Below are 14,974 nucleotides of genomic sequence, written 5' to 3' on the forward strand. Positions count from 1 at the left end.
ATAAATTCCTTTCCCAAATGATGTGATCTAACAGCAAAAGATACCTCAACACAAAATATGTTCAGAAATTAATGAGCTATAGCAGGTCTGTCAGTCAGAAGTATAAGGTAGGCACTGTTAAAATCAAAAACAGAGACCAGACCTGAAAATTCACTGAGCAGACGAAACCATTTTAGTCATATAAACCAAGTTTAATTTAGTTTCTTTTGTAAGAGTAACATGACCTGGGACATTTCTTGCTTACGCCTCTGGAAATCATATGCAAAACTTACACTGTTTCCCAAGGTTGATATGAGGTAACCACTCATCACTTCTCTATCGTTTAAGAAAATGCTAATATTTTAACCAATCACTGTGAAGACTAAACAGTCACTACCTTCTCACTATATTAAGTGCTTTCTAGCAATATACCCCTGAGCCTCATTCCATGTTTTGGTCTGAGTGCTCCCACTTTGTGAACTTTTTGGTGTGTGCACAATACGCCTACTTTGGTGATTCATTCATTGATTTTACTTCCGCTACTTCTAAACTGTCGACAGCACTCACAGGAAATATTTTGGGCGGTCACAGCCAGTCATCGATGCTGGAGGAAATGCCACTAAGGTACCACGGACTAAATCAGACACGCATCTCCCCTCTCCCGCCTCCTGCGTTTAGAGGCAATAGCAATTTAATACCCTCCCATACATTTACACGTCCCCAGGGATATTTCCCGATAAACGGTGGTTACCAAGCTTTAGCGAGCAAGCTTCCTGCATGGAAAAGGCTAGAAATAAAAAGAGAACGGTCGGCAGTCGAACGTGCCCCTAAAGGCCCGAGATGCATTAGAGCCGGGGATGCTTAACGCCCGTTTCTCCCTGACAATGTACTGGTGCAAGGAAGTGATCTGCGATACACCCGCCTCGCCCGCAGGCAGGAAAAAGAAAAATCAGCCCTTTCAGAGGTTAACAGACGTTACCCCCAGAATCTCTCCCTAAAGAAGCCCCCACTGTCCCCATCTGCCCAGCCTCCGACCCCAAGGCGCCCCGGACTCAGCACCGCTACGCACCTGTTTCAGCCGCTCTCCAATAAAAACTTCCCGCCACCAGGCTTTCCTTTCTCTCCAGCCGGGACCATCCACCCTTCCGGGTCGCTCCGTTCAACCAATTGCAACTAACACCCTTCTCTAATTGGTCAAGGGTGTGGCCACCGTGCGCGTCACCGAACAAGACTAGTGGTGATTGGTTGATCTTGGGAGCGGGTTTAACCAATGGAAAGCGGTCTTGATGTTGGGGTGGGGGTGGCTGCGTGTTTCCGGAAGACGTGGCGGCTCTCATCTAGGCTGCTTCCCGGCTTCGTTTCTCCCGACGTTGCTTCTCACCCTGGGCCCCCCGACGTGCTGTCGCCGCTGTCTTCACCCCTGCAACCATGATCTCCTTAACGGACACCCAGAGTAAGCACTTACCCCGGGGCCTCCGCCTCGAGCCCCACACACTCCTGGGTCTCGCCCGCCCGCCCCTCCGCCTCTCCGGCCAGGGCAATGAATGAAGGTCCGTGTTGGGGGCGGCGGCCTGCGAGGCTGAGCTAGGGCTGCGGGGACCTGGAAGGCTGCCTTGAGGGCGTGGGGGCTGGACTTGCAGTCGCGGACCTGACCTGGGCGGAGAGTTAGTGGGGTCTCAGGAGACGCCCGAGCTGGGGCGGGGGTAGCCTTCGTGGAGCGTCTGTCTCGCACCAGGGTCGCGCCTCTGGCTCCCAGGGAGCTGGTGCTTTGTCCTGCTGACGGCCACAAGAGAAAGTTTGATGCCGGGCCCCTATCCTAGGGGACATTTCTGCACGTGACATACTTGGGGTCCTGTACAAGTTACTGGCTGGTTGTTTGGGAGGCGCTATTTTACATGTCACCTATTGAAGGCTCTTTCTGAAAATATGCTTACACCTCAATATTTTGAATTTTCGCCTTTTGCCACCCCTGGAAGCAGCCTTCCAAAAATACCTTCAAACAACTTCACTTTTCTGCCAGTTAACGTTTCCACAATAGTAAAAAGCCACTTTGTGTTCAGTTAAACAACTTTTTTCGTTAATATGGTGTACTGTGTTTTGTGGATTATTATTTTAGCATAGCTTTCTGCCTCCCACAGAGTTCTCCAGGCCTATCTTCTGTCTCAGGTTAACATTGCTGTTTCCTTTTCTTTCAATATAACGTTTCCAATTTTCTACCTGTTTTTGTGTCTATCTTAATAATTTTTTGTTTACATTTCTGCCCAACCCTGTGCTGCTTCTCTTTTGATGGTGGTGATAGTCTTTTTGCCTCAACTTTGCTTTATCTGCCACGCCTTTGTTTTCTTTTTCTGGTTAACTTACTCGGATTTTCAAGATTTTAAGAATTAAACAGTGTATTGAAATGAAAATAGAATTTCATTTAAAATACCCTTTTTTAAAGTGGAGACTTAAGGTTTGGGTTCAAGTCATGGGTGACTTGAACTTCACGAGCTTCTAAGGTCTTCCACACACACTACCACTCCAGTCAGGTTCCCTTCCTTCCTGAGGTTCAACTGGGTCTGCACCCTGGGGCCATCTGCGCTGGCCCAGGAAGGGTGCCCATTTTGATCTATTGGCCTCACTTCTTCTGGTCAGAGAAAATATAGGTATAGTCCTTTTTTTTTCTTAAGCAATTGTATAAAAGCATGTTCTTTTAGTTTACCATGTGCTTTCATATAAATCATTATGCTTAATTCTTATAAGAGCCCTACAAGGCAGAGAGGGGTATATCGTTTTTATAAATTAAAGGCGATTCAAAAGAAATTCAGTGTGTGGTCATAAGGAAAGTGACAGAAACAAGTCTTGACCCCAGGTCAGCTGACTTAAAACCTTTGTTCTTTTCACTGTACCCTACTAGCATCTGAGACAACTTGACATAAAGTTTATTTGGATCTTAGAATGATGAAATTCTTCCATAGCAAAAATAGTTTCAATATTAGATATTTATCCTGTAGAATTATACATTTTTTGAGAGAGAGAGATCGTGTAGGATATTGGGAGGCTGTTTTCTTAATGATGCACAGTGCTCTGTTCCTCTTGACTGATACTCAAAATTAAAATTAGGTTGTCCAAAGAGATTAGCAGGATTTAGTTTCTACATCATTTTCCTATCTAAAGTATTATTACTCCTCCTCTCTGAGTCTATGATTATTACATAGATAAAAATATGAATTACTTATGCAGTGCCCAGAGACTCTCATCTATTGAACACTTCTTCTAGGGGCAGGTGCCTGATTTACATCCTTCCAAAAGCCAGAACAAGGGGGTTGGGTAGGAATAGGGGCAGAATAGGAAGCGTTCTCCTCACTTCATTAAATTGATGAGGAAGATGAAATTATACTCTTTGCTGCTCATTTGCCAAATGTTTTAGGTAGGACAGTGGATTGGAACAAAAAATGATTGGGGAACCAAAAGCTCTTTGGATTTCAAATGCTGTTTATGTGTGTGTTTCACTGCAGGAATTGGCCGTCATTCAAGTGATTTGCCAGAATTATTCTGGGATTCCTATTCTGGGAGAGGGTGACCAAGTACTGATCAGAATAAATAGCCATTCGTAATTGTTTTAAGGTTTTCTATAATAGCATTCTATGCCCCCCCCCCAAAAAAAACCTGGAAAATTTATTGAGGGGGATGGAGTGAGGCAGTTCCTGTGCTGCCTCTAAATTTTTACTTCATTATGTCACATTGCCCAAAATTCTACCATGATATTCAGTTGATATTCAGTGGAGTTCTTTATTGTGAAATTTTTTGTTTTTTAAAGGGCATAGTAAGAAAGTCAGTGCTGCTTTAAAATATTGTAAACAAGATACCAAAATGCTAACAGTGATTGCCATTGGATTAAACGTATCTTTCCTTATGAAAATTCTACAATGAGCTTTTTATTTCAGACAAATTCATTTTATTAGATTGCTTTTACCAGATTTTCCTTTAAAAACGCACACACACGGGGAGGAGAAGTGAAGGTTTGCTAATGCACAAAAGGAAGATAAATCTGTTTTGCTGGGTATGATTCTGGTGGTGAGAGGGCAGCTCTGTGTAGGGCTTTAATACCCAGAGGGCTTATGAATGCACTGGCATAGGGAAGAAGGGAATTCCGGAGATGAGAAAAGGGCACAGTGAGGTCAGTTTGAGACGTTTGGCCCATTCAGATCAGAGAATACGTGGCAACATCATGCCAGTGTCACTTTTTGCAAAGCTGATACAGGCAACTGTGTCTTGCTGGACTCCACTGGATGAAGCAGTAGGAATGTTTTTGTCCCCATGTTAAAGTTGTAAGCTGTGGGGCCTGGCCCCGTGGCCAAGTGGTTAGGTTCGTGCGCTCCGCTGCAGGCGGCCCAGTGGTTCCTCAGTTCGAATCCTGGGCGTGGACGTGGCACTGCTCATCAAGCCACGCTGGGGCAGCGTCCCACATGTCACAACTAGAAGGACCCACAACTAAGAATATACAACTATGTACCAGGGGCTTTAGGGAGAAAAAGGAAAAAATAAAATCTTAAAAAAAAAAAAGCTGTAAGCTGTGGAGTCTGAAGACTGGATTTGAAGTCTAGTATGACTCCACAGTGCCACTACCCTTCCTCCCCACCCCCAGACGCATACACATTTGCTGATTCTGAGATCCAGGGTAAGTTCCTAATCTCTGAGAAGTTGGTTGCCTATATGAGACATGGGGCGCATGCTACTTTTTAACCTCACAGTTTTGTTAAAGTAATTACAACATAGTTTTTGTAAACATTTCATTAAGCGTAAAATCATATTCAGACATTGTCCTTTTTCACCACAGTCCATTTTTAATAGTTCTACTGACATCTACTTACTTATGTTAGATAAACTAATCACATTAAACTTGAACCACCTAAAGACACTCCTCTAGAAGTTCGCTATACTCCCATGCCCTTGACTTTCGTTAACCCAACATATTGAACCTGAAAAAAAAATCCTGTGGGAAGCAGTGTGGCACACGATCTTTGGCTTCAAATAGACCTGAGTTCAAATGCCTAACCAGAAGTGGGACCTTAAGCAAATTAAATCAGTTCTCTAAACCTCAGTTTCCTCCCTCTCTAAAGTGATGTAACGATACCGACCTTGGAGTAGTATTGGGAGGATAAGTTATTTACGAGGTAGCCCACCTCATAATGGCTAATTCATGGTAAGTTCTCAGTACATAAAGTGTATTTCCATATCATTTCCTTTCTGTTGAGCAAATATCTCAAAATTTTTATGTTATCATTAGGATAATTTGTGAAAAGATAGAAATTAGTCATGTTCAAATAACTCAGCGGCCAGTGATTAAATCCTAGCTACTGAATAGTTACTTAATGGAATTTTACTTGTTCTTTTGTCCATAGTATCCTCTAGGAAATTATGTCTCACATCTAACCAGTTATTTTGGTAAATTTTCTTAAAGCATTTAAACATGAAAGTATCAGCCTCAAATTGTCACAGGAATTTGCATCTGTGGAATATACTTAGCAGTATATTTATAGACAGCTGAATTCTTTCAGACTAACTTTGGAAGAAAAAGGTAGCTGGAATGGAAGGAGTAGTTAACTGTAAATTGAGGAGGTGGAGGATGTGGAAAAAAGTATGTGATATAAATTTCCAACTCATCAGAACATTTTATGTGGCTTAAAATTTTTTTTAAGAAGCAGTGACCTAGATTTTAGCCTTCTGGAGCTGAGGCAAAAATGTTAAGTAACAGATCAGAAATCACTAATAGTGTATTTAAAATTGTGTTTCCAAAAGTACGATGGTTTCTGCTCTGATTCATTGTTTTATGCAGATAGTGCTTCTAGGTAAACTAAGGATTGGTGACTTTCCTGAAAACAAAGCGAAAGTGATCAAGGAGGTGATTTAGTGGATTGTGCTTTGCAGCATTAACAGAAAAGCACAACTGTAACCTTAGAAAGTTAAGACTCTTCAGACTGAAAAGAGAAGTCCTAGAGAATGTAAAGGCAATAAAATTATTAGTTTTATATACGGAGTGAACGTAGACTTCAAAGCCTACACTTTGTCCACCACTGTACACTCGGTACCTACAACAGCTGCAGCATCTAGGACTTGATCAACAGTTCTTTGTTTTGAATCAAAGAGTAAAAACCCGGAATATTAATAGTAAGTAAGACAGTATTCTTTGAAACTTTGGAGAGGTGATTATAGGACTCTTAGACTAAATCTGGATTCATAGTTTAGATAAAGTTCTAGAAGATAAATCCATGATAAGCCATCAAGAAGTTAAAAGTGATGCCTAACCTTCTGCAGATTAACTTGAGAAGACAGCGACCTGATTCTCAAAGTATTTCCTGTTGTCACTGTGAGAAGCAGTGTATAATAGAGTGAAATACATTGTGCTGACCTACCGTAGCATTTCCACTGAGTTAAATAAGGAATTAATTTTAAGAAGGGGAAAGAAGGAACTACAGATATTGTGCATATAAGTAACAGTCGTAGACTATGAAAGGAGATAAATAGTAAAAGTAAACCCATATATTTAGGTCTGGTGTCAGAGGGGTTCTTGAGAGGGAAAAAATATATAACCAAACTTAGAATCCTGATTTATCTTCCTCTCTTATGGGTATGTTTGTAAGAAATGCTGTCTCATGTAAGGATTAGAAATTTCCATTCATAGTTTAAATTGTGAGGTAATTTGCTGATGTTAATTTGTTGTCCATCTTAATAAATGTCATTATAAAGTTAACCTGAAATGTTGGGGACCTATTTCCTTATGTCAGCCAAAAGAAAAACTGAAAAATTTTCTTAGTTTACAGGGATCTTAGTGTAACTTTAATTTTTCTCTACCCTTAACCGTGTAACTTATATTGCAGAAATTGGAATGGGATTAACAGGATTTGGAGTGTTTTTCCTGTTCTTTGGAATGATTCTCTTTTTTGACAAAGCACTACTGGCTATTGGAAATGTGAGTTTTTCAATATATATTTTTACTAAATTCATAAGGAAAGTTTAACTACAAATAAACTATTGCCTACTATTAAATTTGGGGGAAATAATTTACTGTTACGCATATAAAGATTCCTGTTAGATTCTCTGTTTCCATCCAGAATAAGACCTGTCAGCCTTCTGTTTAAATAAAAGGTAAACACTTAATGAGGTTTTCTAATTCCGTGACCACTCTGTTAAGTGTTTCTATGTGATTTACAGTAGATTAAATCAAGGCTGCTTCTAAATAGTTCAAAATAGGTGACTTGATAGCCCCCGTGTCTTGGTTAATTTGCTAATATGTTTTTACTTTAAACATCTGAAATTTCACATTTGGTTCAATAGCATAAAATAAACAGATTTTTTTAAAACCATTTAAACCTTTTAAAAATTTATCTCTATTAGTTGACTTGCTAAGAAGGGTATGTATATTGTTGGTTTGGAATGTGTTCATGAATGGAGGTTGTACGAGAGTTCTAGAAACAAATAATAATCCTTCTACAAGGGCAAGAAAGTCACTGAATGATGATTAAATATCTTTTGAAGTGTATATTACCATTGGGCTTTTAATTGGAAAATATAAAAGATAACAAAATTGCTATTTTGATAAATAATAATATAAATGGCATTGGTATCTCAGAATATAAGGCTTAACTATTAGGCTTAGTAAATTTTTGTGTGAAATATTCTTCCCTAGAGAAAGTTAATGAAGAAAGGCAATATTTGGGAATAAATCCTGGAGAAAAGCAAGCTTTTAATAGATGACCGTTTCTTGTCTGCTGTCTGAAAACATACAAAATATATGTATATCTGAGAACACATGGCTGTATTTTTATTTCTGCTGCCACCAGATATTCTGGAATTAATAAACTAGAATCTTCTTCCTGGTTTTGCATGGTTTCTTCTACTATCAGCTCGGCCATGTCAGTATTTCTTCCATCCATAGGAACTCCTATAGCCCATGGTGAAGTTTTCAGAACCAGGAGTACCTTTCGAGTGACATGTTGATGGGCAGCTTCCCTCTCTTGCCGTGCCACTCATCTTCTTTAGTAAGCCATCCCCGTCTAGCTAACCTGGGAAAACCACTGCAGATTCAGATGCCCATTGGTAACATCTCATCTTTGTTTCTCTTTCTCTCCATTTAATCAACATAGCAGAGGACTGAGAAGAGTGGAATACACCTACAACCTTAACATGCTTAGCCCACTCCTTGATTCTGCCTCTTGGTGTGCATGGTCGTTTTCTCTGGCCAGTTGCCAACATTAAAAGCCAGATGTGCTTATTTTTATTATATTTAGCTTTGAGCTTACTTTTCCAATTTATGCAGTGTGTTTACCTACTTTTTCTATGTTGCCTTTTCTTTTTCTTCTAGGTTTTATTTGTAGCTGGCTTGGCTTTTGTAATTGGTTTAGAAAGAACATTCAGATTCTTCTTCCAAAAACATAAAATGAAAGCTACAGGATTTTTCCTGGGAGGTGTTTTTGTAGTCCTTATTGGTTGGCCTTTGATAGGCATGATATTTGAAATTTATGGATTCTTTCTCTTGTTCAGGTAAGGCAATTCTATTTTTTCTCTTTCAATAAACCAGTATGTTAAATAATTATTACAAAATCCCAGATATTTGCATCAGCATGAATAAGAAGATTATAATTGTATTTTTGTTTACATTGAATCCTTTTCTTGCAGTTTTAGATAACTCAGTCAACTATAAAAATGTTTATTGAATGTAGATGATTGCCTATCTAAGGGTATAAATTATCTTGTATTTTCAATGCAATAAAATTCATTTGATTGACATTTTAAGGCACTGTCTTTATGTTTGCTGTTTTCATCAACTAAGCATATACATAGATAGATCCAGCATTTTAATACATAGAATCTAATACTGCATAGTCACTGCCACTTGATGGCAATTTTGTTAGTGCATATACATATTAGAAAATTTTATACCAAATACAGTATGGGAGATTTTGATCAGTTAGCATTTTACAAATTACGATTATCAAGTGAATAAACAATAGTATGCAATGTGAGAAAATACCTTTAAGTAAGGTTGACTTAAGTATTTATTCAAGAAATATATATCCTTTGTCTTCTGTCTGCCAGGCACAGTATTACCAATAGGAGATGTAAAAATGAATTAAATGCCAAATCTACTTTAGAGAATCTCTTGTTTCTAATATGGGAAATAGACTGTAAAGGTACCAGTAGAATATAGTAGTAATATTGTTACAGATGTATATGCAAAATATTATAGGTGTGTAATTAAGGAAAAGATCAAACCCAGGGAGAGATAAGAAATGTTAACTGAAGTTTGAAGTCTCTAAAGCATTCAGAATTTTAGCAGGATCCTTTCTGTGTGTCTGGTTAGCGATTGATTTTGGTAATAGAGAATGTATAAGTTCTAACAACTCTTTTTCCCTCTCCAAGGGGCTTCTTTCCTGTGGTCGTTGGCTTTATTAGAAGAGTGCCAGTCCTTGGATCCCTCTTGAATTTACCTGGAATTAGATCAGTAAGTAATCATATATTTGGAAATAGAACTTTTAAACCATCAAAATAAATAACTCTTGATGCTCTTTGCTTCTGGAAGTTTGAGTAATTGATACATGATTAACTGATAAGTTTTTTATGATGGTTGTATCACATACACCATGGTTACCAAGCATACCAGAGAAAATAATCATTGCTAAAGTTACAAGGCCTAAAATTTTGTTTCACTGTATCCATTTTTAATGTTGTTCTCTATTTTTTAATATAACTGAGATTGATATGCTCTGCAACCTTTCTCTTTGAGAGTTCAAGACACTTTTCAGTTAACTTTTATATGATCTCTAATTTTAGAAGTAATAATATAAAAAGGACATCATTATTTCTTAGAAATATTTTCTTTCTTAGATTGTATCACCAGATGCGGTGCATTAAGACAATTAAATAAAGCACTATTATACTGCGAGTCAGATGATAAAATTCTGTTCCTAGCTCCACGCACAATTTGAACTGTCGTATCAGATCTGTTTCTCCAGGGTGGGCCATCAACTTCCTAAAATTGTTTACAGATTTCTGTAGATTTTTCTGGAGAGACAGTCCATAGCATTTATTGAATTCTCAAAGAGCTAAAGGATGGCTTACCCACTGGAAGAATGGGTACCACTATAAGCCTAATCTCATTTCCATCCTCAAGTCAATTTTAGAGTCAGAACATCACAGCCCAGACAACCTAGGTATTTGAAGTTATCTTTGGAGAGAGAATGTTGTGCTTCCTCTCCACCTAAATTTACCTTAAAATTCTAGTGACTCCTTGAGTACTTTCAGAGCAACTTTAGTTACAGTATGCCAGGCATCTATTTGTGATAATATAAAATGTTAGAACGTAGGCTTATAGGGGTATGTCCTGATTTCATTGGCATTAATCTCCAAACTCATACAGTAGTCAAACGTTATTTATACTTAGAATGGCTTTCAAATTATTGAAACTTCTAGTTATAGAGTTGTAATCATTATTCGTGTCCTTAATTTAAGGATTCTTCAGTATTTGCATAAATGACACCCAATACCATAAATTATGTTTCCTATGTTATTACTTCATTATAGTAAATGCTTAAGTGAAAATGTGAATAGTGAAATGGAAGAAGAGTTAGATGATGGCTAGATTTCTATGGTAGCTTGGGTTATGTAACTTTTAATGTCTCCACTAATTACTTTGTTTCAATATTTGTTTGCATCACCATCTGGAATGCTGAAGAAAGCCCACTTGCTTTATATATGGGGTGGAGTAACCAAAGTAAATAACCGCTTACGTTAATGTGTGTTAAAACTTATATTCAGTAATTATAAATTTACGCTTGCATCATTACATCTATTTTTAATGCCATTGCCGCTTTCAGTATTAAGTCCAGAATACACATTTAAAGTATTTTTAGTCAATAGCTGTTGTTAATTATTGAACTTAATGGAGTTAAATCTGTTTGTTCAAAGACTACATAGGCCCAGAAGAGATCCACAGTAATGGTCAGTTGAAATATCTTATTGGGTTCATTAATGCATGAATGGCTGACATTTCAGCTTTTTATTTTTTATTTTTTTGTTAAGCTAACAGTGTTAACTTCATTTTATCCAATTTTTTTATTCATTGTGTTGCATTTCTCGTGTTGCACCCTTAAAGTCACATATATGTATAACATGTCATGCAAAAACAACTTTTAGAGAAAATTTTTATACACGTTTACGTGTCAGAGGATAGTGGTGAGTAATACTGAATTAGTCATTGTCAGTCATACCTTAAATTTCCACAAATCTTCTTATAAAGCTGGGTTTTTAAGTCAACATTTAAAATGTTAATATAATGTTATATAATACTGTAGGCTTTCTTTTAATTATCTGTTTTTCTTCTCTTTGCAGTTTGTAGATAAAGTTGGAGAAAGCAACAATATGGTATAACAACAATTGAACTGAAGACTCATTTAAAATATTGTATTATTTATAAAATCCTTCGAAGACTATTCAGCACAAAAGTAAATCACATGAAATAGCTTGCAATGTTCTTTACAGAAGTTTAAAACATATAGCCTACAAAATACCAACAGCAGTTAACAAAGAAGCAGTGAAAACAGGCTTCTAATCAAGTGATCTGAGATGTCAGCAAGCAAATTGAAGGAGATGAAATCTATGTTACAATGCATATTGAAACTCTTGAAGGCACTTTTTATTTTTCCACAATGTGCGAAACACAGCCATCCTTAGAGAACTGTGGTGCCTGTTTCTTTTCTTTCTATTTTGAAGGTGCAGGAGCACCCTTAGGCATTTGCTTTTTAGAAACGTCCACTGCAATGGCAAAAATATTTCCACTTGCACTGTGTCTCTGAAAGTGATGCATGAGTTCAATTGGATTATGGCTTTTTAATGTATTAAAACCAAGGAAAACCCAGTTTTGATGTATGAATCACTTTTTTTTGTAAACATGGTTAAAATAAAACTTTTATGATTCTTCTGAATCTGAATATTTTAAAGCCAGATGAAAATCTAAACTAGATAGTCTCTGTTGGAAGATACAAAGGTCATTCTTTACTAGCTTTTAGTTCCTCAGTTAGAGCTGACTAAGCACTTGTTTTGGTCAGCAACACACTGGAAATACTCATACTTCTTGGGAGTCTGACCTAAGTATCTATCATTCATTACGTGTACGCAGTTAACAAAAAGCATTCTAGACCATGAAGAAGTCTGTTACGCAGCTTGTTTCATTAAGTAGTCTTTTGTTTAAGATATGAAATGATGCAAACCAAATGGGTTTTTCCACGTCACGATAGAGTTTTTCTTTCTTTTTCCTTCTTTTTTTTTTTAATTTTAGCAGTTCTATTATTTTGCTTTACATAAATCAAAGTAACTAACTATTGCTAATGTTTACTTTAAGAGGTAACATGTTAAAAGGTTAAACTTACAGCTATCTTTTAAGGGCTATTCATGTAAGCTGAGTTCTTCCCTTATTTTCAGCTTTTTCCTAACATAAAAATCAATATGCATGATGTATGCTTCATAGGATCATTCTTCATCTTGAATTCATGGAGAAGATATCTGAATTCACATGCTGAAGTTATTTTGCTGTAATTAAACTGGCTATAGTTTTTAAAAATGTGACGCTAAAAAAATGATGGTTTTTTTTCTGCTCTTGCTGCTTGACAGGCAGTAAGAAACAGTGGTTGTTGCTTCATTAGTAGTTTTCCAAGGTGGCAGTTTTGTGGTAGATGTAGGAACACATTTCAACAGCCATGGTACTATTTGTTTTACCACTAATGATTGCACTATTTACTTTTTTTTTAAACAGTTGCAAAGCTTTTTAATGCATAAAATCATAATTGAAATTAGCGATTTTTATTTACAAACGTCTACAAAATATGTTACAGCTTGTTATTTTTAGTTAAATTGCTTAATGCACAGAGAACTCCCAACCTTGCTCGTCTAAAGAAGGAAAGACTTGGTATATAGCCTGATGGTTCAGTCTTGTGGATTACTGTCTCTTTGGTACTGGCATTTGACATATGACATAATCTGTGAAAATAGATGATATTGACAAAATGAGACTCCTACCTCAATAGTTGTTGAATAATAAAAGACCTAGCATTGTGTCTAATAGTCTTCAAAAAAGTAATATCCTCACTTGGAGAGTGTCAAATATATACATATTTCAGGATTGACTTGTACAAGTTGCCCTCTAGGACTCAGTTATACATATTTTTGACTGACCCGTGTTATTTATAGTGGCTAGATAATTCTGCCTTTTTAGAGCAAGAACAGTATCTGTTAATGTAAGGAACATCTGTATTATTTAACTTCTTTGTAGACATAAATTTCTATCAAAATGTTCTTTGCACTGTAACAGAGATCTCTTTTTCAACAATCTTATTTCAGAAAGCATTCTTAGACAGAAGCATGTAAATGATTTGATAATCTCCCAGTCCTTAGTAAGATTGAGAGGCTCGAGCAGTTTTCAGTTTTCAATCAATCCACTATTAATCTCAAATGTGAGTTTGGGACTGCTTGGCAGCATTGTATATTTCTTATTCAGAACCATTGATGCGGCTCTATTTTTAAACACACTAGTCTTCTGACAGAAAGCTCTGTACGTTGTATTGTTTCTTCCTTTCCCAAGTTAGCCTTCTGTCTTTGTGACAAAAATGTACTTTGATTATTGCTATAAAGATGGAGGAAAAGGTCTAATACTGCTTAGCCTTAAGTGTTTCTGGCATTGTTCAAATGTATTTTCTGTAACAGAAACATATCTGGAATGTTTTTCTTTTCCCCTTATAAATTGTAATTCCTGGAATACTGCTGCTTTAAAAAGTCTCACAGTCAGATTATATGATCTAACAATTGAATATTGTAAATACATTTGTCTTACCTCTCAATAAAAGGGTACTTTTCTATTCATTGGTGGTTGTCTTAGTCAGCTCGGGCTGCTGTAGCAAAATCCCATAGACTGGGTGACTTAAACAACGTTTATTTCTCATGGTTCTGGATGCTGGCAAGTCCAAAATCCAGGTGCTGACAGAATCAGTTACTGGTGAGGACCCTCTTTCTGGCTTGCAGACAACTTCCTTCTCACTGTGTTCCTCACATGGTCAAGAGAGAGCACGAGCAAGCTCCAGTTTTTCTTCCTCTTCTTAGAGGGACACTAATCCCTCCATGGAGGCCGCATCTTCATAGCCTCATCTAAACCTAATTACCTCCCAAAGGCCCCAGGTTCAAATATCATCATAGTAAGGGTTAGGGCTTCAACACAGGAATTCTGGGGAGACACTAGTCCTCAACAGTGCTCAAGTAGATCTTTATTATGAAATTCTAAATTCTGAAAATTAACTTAGCATTACACAGTATCCCACCTCATTTTTAAAAATTAGCCTTATGTGAAATTTTCTTTTATATAAGATGGTCATCGCATCTTTTCTTTCCATCTGCCACCTGTATCCCTGTAGGAGGTTGGACACAGAAGTAGCATGTCCCAAATCCTTCATTGGCTGACACACTTGCACGACCTTACCTTTACTAGCTCTCAAGACCTAAAGGTCATCCCTGTCGTATCTTTCTTGACCCACTAGGTCAAAACAGCTGGTTTTTCTTTGTCCTCTCATAGAACTTTGCATTAGTTTGTATTTATTCGGTCATAAAAAGATTCTTGAGGTTCAAAGCCTTATGTAAAAGGAAGATGGAAAGATATCAGCTGATGAACAAGGAGTTTTATTTTGGATACCAGGCCTTCTTGGTGCCTCTAAAGCCCCTCCTGAAACTGGTAGCCTTTTGGGGAAATTACTTCTTCCACCTGTTTGTGAGACAACTGGCTATGGGGCCGACTGGCCCTGGCACAGAATAAAGCCAAAGTAGGAGATTGAACCCCATGACCTCATTCATCCTACACCAAAATCCTCTATCATCAAAGAAGTAATTTGGATATTTTAGTATCATAATAACCATATTATCCATGTAATCTTATCCCAAGATAGGAGCTATTTTCTATGTGAATGCCATAATCACT

General features: G+C 37.4%; 2 protein-coding genes across 2 annotated transcripts in view; one reads left to right on the top strand and one right to left on the bottom strand.

Annotated features, from left to right (window-relative positions):
- RECQL (RecQ like helicase) overlaps nt 1–1,316 on the bottom strand; it is a 48,380-nt gene extending 47,064 nt beyond the window's left edge. The window contains exon 1 of the mRNA XM_014832399.3: nt 1,049–1,316. Coding sequence (XP_014687885.3) covers nt 1,049–1,316 — 268 coding nt within the window. The remainder of the gene's footprint in view (nt 1–1,048) is intronic.
- On the top strand, nt 1,265–13,872 carry GOLT1B (golgi transport 1B). Its single transcript, XM_014832448.3, has 5 exons — nt 1,265–1,432; nt 6,840–6,931; nt 8,324–8,502; nt 9,382–9,463; nt 11,350–13,872. The coding sequence occupies exons 1-5, from the start codon at nt 1,408–1,410 to the stop codon at nt 11,386–11,388; spliced, it is 417 nt and encodes a 138-aa protein (XP_014687934.1). The 5' UTR covers nt 1,265–1,407; the 3' UTR covers nt 11,389–13,872.
- Nucleotides 13,873–14,974: the final 1,102 nt, after the last annotated feature.

The sequence above is a fragment of the Equus asinus genome, chromosome 22 (genome assembly GCF_041296235.1).
Source record: "Equus asinus isolate D_3611 breed Donkey chromosome 22, EquAss-T2T_v2, whole genome shotgun sequence".
Lineage (NCBI taxonomy): Eukaryota > Metazoa > Chordata > Mammalia > Perissodactyla > Equidae > Equus > Equus asinus.

What these genes read in the sequence shown, in the direction of transcription:
- GOLT1B (XM_014832448.3), top strand. Translation starts at nt 1,408, where the DNA reads ATGATCTCCTTAACGGACACCCAGA. An exon ending in CACTACTGGCTATTGGAAAT is followed by an intron (nt 6,932 to 8,323) that starts GTGAGTTTTTCA and finishes TTTTTCTTCTAG; the next exon opens with GTTTTATTTGTAGCTGGCTT. An exon ending in ATTTACCTGGAATTAGATCA is followed by an intron (nt 9,464 to 11,349) that starts GTAAGTAATCAT and finishes TTCTCTTTGCAG; the next exon opens with TTTGTAGATAAAGTTGGAGA.